This window comes from Centropristis striata, chromosome 15 (genome assembly GCF_030273125.1).
Source record: "Centropristis striata isolate RG_2023a ecotype Rhode Island chromosome 15, C.striata_1.0, whole genome shotgun sequence".
Taxonomy (NCBI): Eukaryota; Metazoa; Chordata; class Actinopteri; order Perciformes; family Serranidae; genus Centropristis; species Centropristis striata.
The window spans coordinates 20057880-20072200 of NC_081531.1; the positions used below are offsets into that span (position 1 = coordinate 20057880).

At 41.4% G+C, this 14321-nt stretch overlaps 2 protein-coding genes across 2 annotated transcripts; both read right to left on the minus strand.

Annotated features, from left to right (window-relative positions):
- Positions 1–1097: 1097 nt before the first annotated feature.
- LOC131987264 (T-cell immunoglobulin and mucin domain-containing protein 4-like) lies at positions 1098–9791 on the minus strand. The gene is made up of 6 exons (XM_059352451.1): positions 9758–9791; positions 8608–8955; positions 7321–7382; positions 6748–6829; positions 5521–5542; positions 1098–3352 (listed from the first exon to the last, which is right to left on the minus strand). Exons 1-6 carry the CDS (start codon positions 9789–9791, stop codon positions 3208–3210), a joined length of 693 nt encoding a protein of 230 aa, XP_059208434.1. The 3' UTR covers positions 1098–3207.
- Positions 9792–10656: 865 nt separating this feature from the next.
- On the minus strand, positions 10657–14034 carry LOC131987021 (uncharacterized). The gene is made up of 2 exons (XM_059352173.1): positions 12565–14034; positions 10657–12216 (listed from the first exon to the last, which is right to left on the minus strand). The coding sequence occupies exons 1-2, from the start codon at positions 13907–13909 to the stop codon at positions 10745–10747; spliced, it is 2817 nt and encodes a 938-aa protein (XP_059208156.1). The 5' UTR covers positions 13910–14034; the 3' UTR covers positions 10657–10744.
- Between the last annotated feature and the right edge of the window lie 287 nt (positions 14035–14321).

Genomic DNA, 14321 nt, shown 5'->3' on the forward strand with positions numbered 1-14321 from the left:
GTCAGGGTGACCTACCTGGCTCCGGAGCACATGAACAAGTTGGCATGAGGTCGTGGTGGAGTCATGGTCAACACTGCATCCATTGCAGGTACAACGCACAATTAATTTTATTGTGTTTTCGCTTTAAAAAAATAATTTAAAAAAGCATAAATTGCAGGGAGCACTCTTGATAATTATTATATAACTATTAAGAACTATAATGGTAACTTTAAAGTAGGATTTAATTAATCAACAGCACACATAATTTAAAGCTGGAAACAGTGCTAATGCTGAGAGCTTTTATCTCTGTTCCACCTCTGATATGATGAAGGTCCAATCCAACAGCTTTTCATGTGAAGCAACAAATGCTGTGAAAGAATTAACCTCATAGTCGGATTTACAAAATGCTGGTCACCATCATTAATACACAGAGAGCAAGGTTTATGATCTTCACTGCAGCCACGAGGCGGCGATCTAGATGTTTTAGTTTCACTTTTGGGGAGCTGTCGTGACTTCAATATTTTTTTACAATCTATGGTCACAAAAAAAAATATGTAAAGGGAAATTAAATAATGAAAACAATGATAATGACTGATAAAAACCCCATCCTGCAGGTCTCCTTCCAGTTAGGTGCTGTCCTGTCTATTCAGCAGCTAAGCATGGAGTGATCGGCTTCACTCGAGCCTTTGCGGTAAGAAAGGTTTTCTTACTATGAAGTTTACAGATCAGAAATAACTGCTTGAATTTCTTTTCTCTGTGATACTTGTATTATATACATTGTGCCTGTGAGCTGTTGAAGCGTTACTGTGTGTATGTCTTTTACCAGGCTACCTCCGCCGGCGCAGGCTATGGTCTAAGGATCAACACTGTTTGCCCAAGTTATGTCCGAAATGACCTCTATTCCAACATTTCCAGCAGTTTGGGTCAAACTTGTAGACATAGGGTATTTAAAGTTACAATTTAAGTTGAATTTAAAAAAAATAAAAGATAAAACCCAACTTTTATTCCTGCCAGGAATAATGTTTTCAGTCATTTGGTTTGAATTTGTGCGTATAGACATAGAAGAAGGGTGGAGAATTCCACTGAAATAGGAATATCTTAATTTTATTATTGTTATTATTATTTGAATGATAGTGAATGATCACATGAAAACATACGTATGCAAACTTCAAAAGTTATTTACAAGTAAAAACTGTTACGGTTAAACAGGAAAACAGTAATCACTATCACCATCACACTCATTAATCACAATTCATATCACAGAACACTAGCCACTTTCAGACGGCCTTTATGCAAAGTTCCATGATAGTGCCATAATGAGCCCTGCCAGATTTTTGCCATAGGACATTCATACTGATTCTGTTACGGCGTAATATTGGTGTCCATTCACATTGCAACCCGGCATTGCGGAGCAAGTGGCAGAAGACAGTAGCGCCATGTTACAGGGCAGCGGCAGTGTAGCACAGTAGCACAGTACAGTATGTATGTGCTAAGTTACTCTTTATTGAAATTAATTAATAAAGTAATTTCAAAGTGACCTACATAAATACTTTTTAGATATGGCGCTTGGTGTGTTGTCCCTTTTATCGTAAAGACATATCCACACTACCAACTCAAAAGAAAACATGGAAAGCATGACATCTTCAAATTAATGAATTAATTAATTAATTTATCTATTGATCATACAAACCATGTCAACAACATACAAAAACTGTTTTTTATCTGCCACAATATAAAGTGCACATCACTGAATACAGTTAACTCTGTTAAAGTTACACATCATAGCGGATTGTCCACTTTATTTACACCTCCGCTAGTTTTGCTTCAGCACTTATATCTCTCTCCTTCTTGTAGCTACTTTATAGCTCATCTCATCTGGTGTGTTATGCAATTCTGTTAGCTACATAGCTCAGCAGCTAGCGATAGCTTGTCTCTCTGCTGCTCGGTGTGTCAAATGTCAAGCTTTTCCTCAGCTGAAGTTAATTTGTAACACATTACCCCCAACAATGACAATAAGGGAAGAGAGCGGCGATTATTGTCAGAAATTTTGCTGAACATGATTTGATTACTGATCCACTTTCTTTCTTATTACCCGAGTGTTGGTCAGACAAATAACATACATCACATATTTTCCATCTTGCCAGCTCCACTGGTTCACATTGATTCCACCTCTAACAGTCTCACCAATTTAACACTTCTGTTACTACTTCATAAATATTGCTGCTTAAAACAGCTGTCTGAAAGGGGCTAGTGTTACATATAATATATATATGACTGTAAAGGCTGGTGGATCTGTGAAGTTGTAATAAAATGTAACAGAGCATTAAAGTCTCTCTCTGCATAACTAACTCTAAAGTCTATGCATCATCTTGCACTGGTGATGTTATTTGGACTTCCAAACGCGGGCCCGACTCAAGCACTGCGCTGTCAATCATGGCGCTACACCCCCACTTTGTAGCATGAAATAACTAATTAAAGCCAAACTCTGAAAAATGAACACTTGAACATACATCAGTGTAAGGAGAACTCCCTAAAATGACAGAAACCATCTGGCAGCTGTCAGGCCATTCATTTTCATATACAGTCTATGAAGTAGACCAAATGGTTGTTGGTTGTTTACTTAAACAACTTGATCATGATCACCATGATCATCCTACATTTAGATTTACATTTGATTATCTTGAACAATATTCTTTGGCTTGTAAGGCATCCAGGTTTTATATTATATTATTATTATATATATTATATTATATTATTTTATATTTCACAGACTTGGGGATGATGCGATTGCCGTGACAGAAATAAGTTAGTGTAATAATTTCTATATGACACAAACTTTAAATTGTGTTTACATCATATTTGAGTTCATAATTACTAGTTTCTGACTTGTATTGTAATGTCTGCCATGATGTCGCCAAGCTGTCTGATTGTTCCTACAGCAATGCTCTCTGGGACTACTAGTTGCTTTGTTGGTTTTTCTGCTAAACTTGGACACAGTACACATCATTAGTTTTTTGTTTTATGTCAATGAAACAGAGCATTTTCTGTTCAGTGTCTCATTGTTTGGAACAGGACGGTTCCCCCTTTAAAAAGTTTTCCTGGTCGCAGTTTGTGGGATTGCAGGATTCTTGAAGACCTCCTAAATTGAGCTCAGGAAATCATGTTTTTTGTCCAGAACTTTTCTTTCTGTCTCCCAGGGCTGCAGGTTAATGGGCGGAGCATCAGAGCTCAGGGGCAGTACTCATACTCGCTTCCATCAACGCCTCCGTCTATTTGGTAGATGTTTTCCACCGCCGAACCTCGACTCTGGAGGTGCAGATTGGACGAGGTCGTGCTGAAACGGACAGTACTGTTGACCTGCTGCTGCTGAGGGCTAAAACACAGAATCAGAATTAATAAATTTTTATTCATCTAATTATTTTTAAAGTTATTTGTTTCTTTAGTCCCATTAACTGTAAATGTATAATGACTTTCTAAGATGAACTGGAAAGAACACTAGCATTCATTATAGGGAACATTAGGACACATATACATAGTATATGTGTAGATTTCCAGAGGTATTTCCTTGAAAGAAAATCCTAAAAAAAAGTTTCAGGGAGCTTTCTAATTAAACTCCTGTTATTACAAATTTACATTAACATTTCAGCATATTCAGTTGATCTCACCGTGACCTATAAAAGACAGTTAGTACAAATCAATTAATCAAATGAAAGAGTACCAGCTGAACAATTTATCATAATTTCTCTACAGGGTAATACATACAAATTTGCATTGTCCTTTTTATGGAATTTTCTTTAAAGTCAAGTCAATTGTCTGTTTTATTGTTTTTCATTTTAATTTTTTTCCGAGTTGTTAAAAGAAATCCACTTTTTAAACATCTTTTCTCCCCACTTTGCTGGCTGTTTCTAATTACATTACAGTTCAGGTTGACCTAGTTATTCAAGATGCATCCTCTTCTTTTTTTTTCTCTTATTTTTGTAGTGACATTTCCGTCCGAACATCATCAGCGCATTCTGTGAATGTCATTTGATTCAGGGCGGTAACCTCAGAAGTTTGAAACCACAGAGGTTTCCTCTCCTCGCCTTCATCTCTGCTTCTTGTCTTTTTCTGGTAAAAGACAATCTGCAGCAGACTGGAGACAGTCCTTCTTCAATATATCATATTTTCCAGGAACATTGAGGTTTTAATCATGAATTCATGAAAAAATGTCATGACTACAAGCTGTTGTTTTATCCAGCTAATGGATCATCAGCATTTCAGTTTTCTGTCTTTTCTTGAGTCAAATAATGAAATAGGTCAAGGGCATGTTTAGCACAAAGACTAAGCAGGGAGAGAACTGCTAGTAAAAATCCAAATTTCAATAAACAACTCCAAGTTATTTTGACCAGGAGTTGGAAATAGTAACTCCATTTCTAATATATTTGCAGGGCACTTTATTAGGTAAACTAATGTAAACCAATACGGCTATAATGTCTGCCTTTTCAATTGACACAGTCAAAGAGGTATTTATTTCACCACATGTTTATTATTATTGAGGTTGGGGTTTGCAGTAGTGTTGAACTGGACTGCATTATATTAGCGCTGATCATAATCAAGGCAATGCATTTGCATATGTGAGGGCTACATTAAAAACACCTGTCCATATAATGCACTCAAGTACCACATCACCGGCCACTACAACTTCAGCAATAAACATGAAGTAGAATTATTATGTTTCTGACAGAAAAAAAGTTATTTTTTTAAATGACCAGCTTCATTAAAGTAGATTTAATGGCAGAGCTGTTGTATTGGATTGTTTTACATTGTACCAAATGGCAAGTGGCTAATTAGTGTATATCTTTACTTTTGACGCAACTTAAAATATGATATTAACAGATGCATGTATTTCATAAAGGCTTAATTTGTTCTACATTACAATGGTGTGACAACTTTAACAAAAGTTTTAGATAAATAAAGTTACGTCTGACAACAATGGAAAATCTTGAATATGACAGCTTTGTCACAAGGTTTAGAAGTTACATTTTAGTCATCATATATCTGTCACAAGAAAACGTTAAGTTTCAATTCAGAACGTTCTGCAGGATGATGAGTATATATTCAGCAAAAGCCTGAGTTTTCTGTTCTGACTCTGATGAACATGTGGTTGGTGGTCATGATCACTTCATAGTCACATCAAGTTTCGTTTTGAACACACCACAGCATCACTGAACCATGTGAACATAAAGCCGGGACGAAGAAGGAAATAATGTAGTAATTATACACAACGCATTGATGAGAGGTTCCCAACCCTGTGGTAAAACTGCCAACTCATGACGTCTCTGCTGACTCATGATTTGTCATCAGATAGCTACATTGTTCCAACAGCTTTTTATTAACCACAACCTCTGAAACTTTAATGATTGTCTTTAAGCTGCTCTGAAGCTTCAAAAGTTGCCAGACGTGAATTTGTTTTAGGGAAGAAGTTCGGAAAAAGTCCAATAAGACAATGGAACAAGAAAAGAAGAAGTTTCCCAATCTGATGAGTCACATTATGAAACTTACTTTTTGAGTTGCCTCTTTCTCACTGCAGAGACACAAACACATCAAAATCATTAATGAGAGGAGAAGGTCACTTTTATTAAAGAATCATAGATATACTAGAATAATTGACACAAATTATATTACATTTTTATTCCAGAAATACAGACTTTGGATTTTCTGCTTTAGTAGAATAGTTAAAGGATATTTTTTATGATAAATGATGTAAAACTAGGAAATAAAGAGACTGACATTAGAATTCTAATTATGACTTGACATCTCATACTAACAAGTGTGAGATAATTATGAGGAATCATTTCTGAAGAATTAAGAGATATTTGGGGCATTTTTATGTCTTTTTTAGCAAGTCGACGGTAAAGAGATGACTAAACTAGAGGTAGAGGGAGACACGGTAAGACAAATATCTTTAGCTGAGCGTTAACTGTAGATGTTGAGGTTTGGGCATTAGGCCACCTGGATACCATAAATAGAGAGGGGAAGAGAAACTTGAACTTCGGTTTCAGAAGAAAGAAAACCTTATCAACATTTGTAACTACGCTAATAACTAAAGATGCAGTGTGTGCATTGAGTCTTTCTCTGAAGTAACATAAACCCTGGACCTTAAATGTCACTCTTAATTCATCACACACAAGCACTTGGTCAGGACCCCTTGGTTAAATCTGCTTGAAGTTTATAAAAAAGATCATGGTTTGGGTTAAAACAAGTAAGTTTGTTACGTAAATTAAGTTACAGTTAAGTGATTTACATTAGTATATGTGATGTAACTTAAGTAGGTGACATAATGGAAAATGAGTCACCTTTGACTTTTAGTTTCAAAAGGGACACAAACAGTGGTCTCCTGGTCATGGTCAAAGTCTTGTGTTTGTTTGACCTCCTCCCTACTAGGACATTGTTGCTTTTTATACTATGTCACCTGACTCTCGTCATAATGACTATGGCCACCAGAGGCAGCCCAGTCCGAGACTGGTGTGTCTCATACAAAGGGTGTTCTGTGCGTCAGTATCTGACCAAGGGCCCATAAGACATATGGGGGGAAGGTTTGAGTGGATTGGCTCGACAGAAGTAGCAAGAGACTATGGTTAGTTATGTCTATTATGTCTATAATAATGGTCGGACAGTTGAATGTTTTTTTTGCTGAAGTAGTTTCTCCATGAAACTGGATGTCCCTCTCTGCTGTTGTGGGTGTGAAGGTGTGATGACAACTCTGAGAACCCTGACTGTTGTACTTACCGATAATGATGATTGTGCCCGTCATGACCAAAGCTACTAATCCAAACAGAACACACACCAGAACCACGTTAAAGCTGCTGTTCTCCTGTCAGTGAAACATACAAAAACACTTTAGCTCTTTAGATTGCCCACAATCTTAACTTGAAATTCAAAGTATCCCCAATATCTGTATCAGAAAATGAGCTATACAGCAATGCTTTGTGTTGATACACATCAGGTCACAGTTGTCATTGATGGAAAAAAAATAGCTATTACTGCTGTAAAGTTGGGCACGTTAACATGGAGGCCAGCCAAGTGTCCATTTGAGAAACTGCAGATTTTGGCAATTCCGCAATCAGTTCATTTTTTAATCATTCAATTTTTCAATCATTCAATCATCAATATTACTTAATATATATACTCCAGTCATGATGTTTATGACCACCAACCACTTGTAACTTCTGCAAGTAACTTGCTTTCAGTTGTGGATTGGATTGATTCTGTAATCTTAAACTTTCACCCTATAGCAATTTGTCTAAACTTATTATCTTAAACAACAATATTACTCACAGTCAGTAAGTTCATCTCTCTCACCTCGGCTGTGATGCTGCTGCTGGAGGAGGAAGTTTGGGGGAGCTCTGTTGAGGCCACCTGACCTGCAGGACAAGGAAACGAAAGCAGATGTTTTTAGTGCAGCAGTGTCAGCAGCATGATGTCATAAAGAAGGTTTATTTGCAGATATAAGTGGAATTTTGAGTTAAAAGGTCAATGGCGTTCAAAGGCAGTCGGCCTATTAGCACGTTTAAGTCATGTTAGAGCCATTGTGCCAATAACCATGAGGTGAAAATGTAAACTATCAAGATGTTTAGCAGTAGTACTGTGACTGTGTGCTGATGTGTGTACCTGATGTATAATTGGCTGTGGTCTGCTCTGTAGACGTCTCTTCGCTAAATGTTGTTGATGCCGTTGTCTGTAGCACTGAAACACAAACCAGTGTAATATTAACATGCAACAGTAGCAACAATCACATCAGTATGGCACTCCACAGGTTTTCTGCAAAAGTCTGACTTCAATAGATGAACTCAATTTAATTCTGACCCCAAATATATCCCAGATATGCTGATTTTACCAGTTTATTCACAGAGGGAGAAGTTGATTTATTGCACTTTCAAAATGAACTACTAGCTTTTCTGAATACTAATCAGTCAGACTTTCAGAGTTTGAAATGATACACTGTTAAAAGAAGTTGTTGTAGCCACTGTGTTATCACCTTATTTAAACAGTCTATGGTTATCACCCATTAGTTTGTGGACTACCGTTTTAAAGACTTTTTTTCTTGGTTTTCTTTTGAAACCACAGGTGACCACGTTTGGGGGAGAGGGTTGATCTGACGTATAAGCTGAGGACACTATGCACAGCCACTATACCAGCAACATGACTTCCCCTGGCTCATGGCTACGCTGTGTGAGGTCACTGCTCAAAAAGTTAGCTTCCATAATTCAAGGTGATCATAAAACAAATTAATTTAAATGTACACAGTGCTTTGGATTGTTATGTCTCTATCCTGACTGACAGGTCACAGTGGTAGTCACTTATCAGTTATGCCCTAAAACATACCCTGTTTTATCATCTTTTCCCACAAAATTGGACCATTATTCACAAGCAGAACATCATGCTGAATTGAAGAAGACTTGAAACTAGCTAATGAGACCATTAACTCATTATGAAAATGTTTACTGAGATTTTAAAGTGACAAGGAGGGTCGTTTTCTCAGACTTTCATACAATTTCATACAAACTCTGCCAGTCATTTAATAAAATACATTTGTACAAACTTTGTCCATCCTGCATAAACTTTAAGAAATGTCTTACAATTTCTCACCTCTCTCAACTTTCAAATCATAGTGATGTTTGTCATCATTGAACCATCCCGGTATATCCACCCTGCACCCATATCGTCCAGCATCTGTCTCTGAGACGTTCAGTATCGTCAAAGAAACATCTCCTTTATCCAGTCGTCCCAGTAACTGATACTTGCTAGAAAATCTGGCATCTTCTTTGACTTTATATCCGTCTGTGGAGATGAGCAGGTTGTTGCAGCCTGAGCTTGGTAATTGTCCTCGGCCCCAACAAACTGAAAGCGCATTGTATTGTCTGATGTCATATTGACAGGGGAGAGTGACATCTTCACCTGTTCGACCAACAACGCTGCGGCCGTCACTTTCACTGACTGTGGAGACACAAACAAACACTGTACATTTAGACATCACAATCTGTGTTAAAGCTAAAATCTAAACTCAGCTTCTTTCTTGAAAAGATCTCGACCTGTTCTCAACATCTCTCCCCTGTAGACATTAGTTTTACGGTTGTTGTGTGTTACTGGTTTCTGCTAAACTGAAAGTCAAATTTCGCACACATCTCACAATAAACAGATGAACTGAACTGTCAGAAATAAATATGAAACCCACATGTTGGTTTTTCTGCCAACTGGTATCCAATAGTGTTTATGTTGAGCTGCAGCTCTTCATATGTTACTTTGGCTTGTTTGTTTAAAATGAAAATATATCACAGCTCATGCTGATGCTTTTATGGACTTTGAAAAGCGATTTTACCTAATATGTAAATAATTATAACAGATAGCATCTCTGTTAAGAAAAAAAATCTAAAATGGCAAGAAGAAATTGGTTTTGAGGAAATCTGTGACTTGCAAATGAAATGGAGAAACAGTATATTATCCAAAGACATTTAAAGCACATACATAGAGAAAATACAACCGAGACAGGAGACAAAGAAAGTAACAAAATGATAATATGACAAGTAATGGTCACACAATGCATAGAAACAAAACACATCTTCAAGCTTGAGCTCGTTTTGTCTAAAACTGAGCATAAAAGATGAAAACCTCAACAGAAGGAGACACTTTTAAACAATTCTAAATACTCTTATATTCATCTATTTGATAGCTTGTAAATGAAAACAGTCAGTAAAACAGTAACCTGACCCCTGACTGATGTAGAGTACATATAACTTACCTGTGATGAGAGCGAGGAGCAGAATGAGCGTCATGATGAACACACTGACAAACTGCTATCACACACTCACACATTTAAACACACAGCTGCTGAAACACTGTGAGTCATCGCAGCTGCACACTGTAAAAAATCATCCTCTGTCAGCAGAAAGCCACAACTCAATGAAATTGAAGGAAGTGTTCAAGCTGTGTTCAATGTTTATGTGAACAGGACAGAAACTAATATTTGAGAGTTTTGTCACACACAAAAAAACCAAAAACAAAAAAAAACTGCTGTTGAACTTTCAGTATCATGAAACCACAGTTGTTAAAGAAGAGAAAAAATCATTAAGAAATTAATTAAAAACTAATCAAATTATTACTTTGAGTCATATTATTTTTAAACAGTTTGAGATATTGTGTCAGAAATAGGAACTCCTGAGTCCTGAACTCAGTATGTACAATAACAGCAGCCTAACTACTTAGTAATTCCCTTCTAACCGTCTTAAACCCTACTGACATTATTCCCAGCCACCATGAAACCTTACATGAACTTAGGTTGCAACTTGCACCTCGAACTGGATAATGTGATCACATCTCTGCCTTCTACTACTGAGGGATGACATGATGACCTGAATAAGTTGCATTTGATAACGCACAGTACAGTTTAGCTACTTTATTGACTCTGTTGCTACTGACTGTTGAGAAATGGCAAGCGGGGCTTGTGCTATATTTAAATGTCTTATATTGCCTTCATTTCTAGTAAGTAATACACAGACTATGGATAATATCTCATACAACCAGACTTAAAATATCTAAACCATCACTTTATATATCTTTTAAAAAAAAACTAGCTTACTGCTACTTCCGCTAACTCACCAGAAGTTAGTTTAAAATACATCTATTTGATGCACTCAGACACATCATCAGTGATGGAACCTGGGGTCATTGGGTGTTTCGGGTCTCGCAACATCATACACCCTCACCCAGGCGACCCAGCCGGGATTGATCAAGTCCCAACTTGTGTCTGAGTAGCATATACCCACGGATCACCCCTTTTGATCCACAGCCATCTAGAGGCCTTCTCAGCTGCCTCTGTGGTGGTCTTGATGGCCTTTCTCTGGCGTGCACCTGTGATTCCAAGCATGCTGTATGCTTTGCAGAGAGATCGCGCTGCAAAGCCTCTACAGCCCACCTCTATTGGCACACACCGGGCAAGCCACCCCCGACTGCGGCACTCCTCCACTAAGTTGGCGTACTTGGCACGCTTCCTCTCGTAGGCCTCTTCCATACGTTCTTCCCAGGGAACTGTCAGCTCCAGAAGGACCACCTGTTTGGTTGAATCTGAGAACAGAACTAGGTCTGGTCTCAGGGTGGTCTCCATGATGTGCTCTGGGAATCTGAGCTGCTTTCCCAGGTCGGCCCTCATCTGCCAGTCCGGTGCGGTTCCAAGGAGTCCCGCTGCCCCCCTTGGCTGGAGCTTGGGCTTCTCCCCTGCTCGAATGAAAGCAATCGCCTGCCTTGCTGGTCGGAGAGGCTTGTTCTCAGTGATGCTGGAGAAGATGGTTTCTGCTATCACCTTCAGCACCTGGTCATGGCGCCAAGTGTAGCGTCCTTCTCCCAGGGCTTTTGGGCAACAGCTGAGGATGTGCTCTAGGGTTCCTCTCCTGAGGCACAAAGGACATGATGGTGCGTCAACCTTGCCCCAGCAGAAGAGGTTGGATGGGCTGGGTAAGACGTCATAGACGGACGCAATCAGGAACTTGATCCGGTACGGCTCAGCTCGCCAAAGCTCAGACCAGGAGATCTTACGGTCCACTGCCTGTTCCCATCTCGTCCATGCGCCTTGCTGTTTCATCCCCACCATCTGGCTAGCGCGCAGTTCCTCCATGCCAGCTCTCACTTCCTCTTGGACTAATCGGCGTCTGTCTTTGCCCAGGGCTTTGTCGTAGCGCGTGGTTGCAACGCTGCCAAGCCCTGCTCGTCCAGATGCCACTTGGCCGACCAGCACGCTGTGACGCAAGCGTGACTCCGCCTGCTCGACTGCTTCCTGAGCCCTCCACTTCCTCCCAGTCCTTACTACAATGCCAGCCTTGGAGACCTTCGGGTCACTGGATTCCCTGTACTGCAGCACCTCTCTTGCACGGGTAACCATAAACTCCTCATTCAGGCTGCTAATGGGGATCTTCAGTTTGTTGTTGTGCCCGTACAGAGCGATGCTACTCAGGCTTCGTGGCAGGCCCAGCCATCTACGGAGATAACAGCTAATCCTCCTCTCGAAGCCCTGTACCGTTGTTATAGGGAACTCGTACACCAGCAGGGGCCACAGAATCCTGGGGAGAATACCGTGCTGGTAAATCCAGGCCTTGAATTTACCAGGCAGACCTGACTTGTCCACTGCTGTCAGCCACGCCTCCAGCTCCCGATTTGTTGCCTTGGTGGATGCAGCGTCTTTCAGGGTGCAATCAAAGGTCTTCCCGAGGCTTTTGATGGGTTTCTCAGTCACCGATGGAATCTGGGTGCCGTCCAGAGAGAAGCGGAACTTGTCAGTCACTTTCCCTCTCTTCAGCACCAGGGACCTAGATTTTGCGGGCTTGAAACACATCCGAGCCCAGGTGATGATCTTCTCCAAGCCCTGAAGGATCCATCGGCACCCCGGCACTGACGTTGTTGTTACTGTCAGGTCGTCCATAAAGGCTCTGATGGGGGGCTGGCGGACTCCAGACTTGGTGAGCGGACCTCTGCACTCGACTTCGGCTGACTTGACCAGCATGTTCATGGCCAAGGAAAAGAGGATCACTGAAATGGTGCATCCAGTGATGATCCCTTTTTCCAGCCGATGCCACTCAGATGTAACTGTCCCAGAGGTGACTCTCAGCTTGAAACTCTTGTAATAGTCCAAGATAAGGTCCCTGATTTTACCTGGGACATGGTGCCGGTCCAGTGCTGTTTCCACCAGCTTATGGGGAATGGATCCATAAGCATTGGTGAGATCAAGCCACAGCACTGCTAGGTCTCCTTTCCCTTCTCTTGCCTCTCTGATCAACTGCGTGACCACACCTGTATGTTCGAGGCATCCTGGCACCTTTGGGATTCCACCCTTCTGCACAGAGGTGTCGATGTATTCGTTCTTCAGGAGGAACTCCGTCAACCGACGGGATAGGATGGCGAAGAATATCTTCCCCTCAACGCTGAGCAGCGAGATGGTTCGGAACTGCTCGATGTTCTTAGCATTCTCCTCCTTGGGAATCCAGACACCTTCTGCAAATCTCCATTGTTGGGCTACCTTTCCCCTCCTCCAGATAACCCTCAGGATCTTCCACAGCCGGCGAAGGAGTCTGGGACACCTCTTATATAGCTTGTATGGCACTCCGCTTGGTCCAGGGGCTGAGCTGGCTCTGGCTGCCTTGACAACCTCCTGAACCTCCTTCCAACTGGGCTCCTTGCAGTTGAAGTCTGTGGTGGGTCCTGGGGGGTCTATCAAAGATCTGTAGGGGCCTAGGTCTTCCTCCCACGCAGCATCACTGTATGTGTTGCAGAGGTGGTTGTCGATCTCCTCTTTGGGACAAACGAGGTTGCCGCTTCGTTTTTGCCCAAGTAACTGCTTGGTGACTCCAAAGGGGTTTGCGATGAAGGCAGACCGCCTCTTGGCCCTCTCTTTCCCCCGCCGTCTGTGCCATTCTGCCCTTCGAAGAGTAGTAAGCTTCTTCCTGAGGATGCCGCGAAGTTCTGATAAGGCATCCCTTTCCTCTTCTCGCGCTACCTTGTACTGCCGCTTCAGGACCCGCAGCTCCTGCCTTAACTGGCTGATCTTCTCTGCCCTACGGTTGTTCATGTAGGGGGTCTTGGTACCCGACTTCTCCACTGTACCAAACCTCTCGACAGCAAGGCTGATGATGATGGTTGCCATGGTTTTGAGCTTCCTGTCTGCGTCGCCCTTGGCTGCTGATTCTAGGATCGTATCCACATCATCATCGAACTGGAGCCACTGTTTCTCCTTACTGGCCGGAGGCCACTTGACCCGACGATGTTCGGTTACTCTGCCTGGGTCTGGGGCTACTGGTACGTGGAGGCTCCGAGCACTGTGGGGTGACTCCGGGCTTGGCTCCTCCTGCGTCTCACCAGGGGTTATCCCTGTGCGCTGTATCAGTTGCTCCTTCGACAAGCATTTCATTTTGGTCTGGTGGATCTTCAGGCCACGCGGGTTTTTGCATACTTTGCCGCAGACACATTCTGTAATCGTTGTCGATAATCCGTTTGCGTTGGTCGATAACTGTAGGTCCGTCCTGTCAGGGTGCTCATTCTCCCCCCCTCTCGGGCACCCCTGGGGGTATGTTTCATTGAGGCTTTCCGTAGCTGATTTGGGTACTTCCTCACAGAAGTTGCAGGTTGGGTTGCTGGCCCTTCCTACCCCGGTTGCCGTCTCTCCGAGCTGTCCACTGTCTCTCCAGTTGTCGCCACGCTATTCATGGTCGTCATCCAGTCTGTTCCTGAACGTCACTGGCCAGGCCAGGGTAAAACAGTTTAAAATACATCTATTTGATGCACTCAGACACATCATCAGTGATGGAACCTGGGGTCATTGG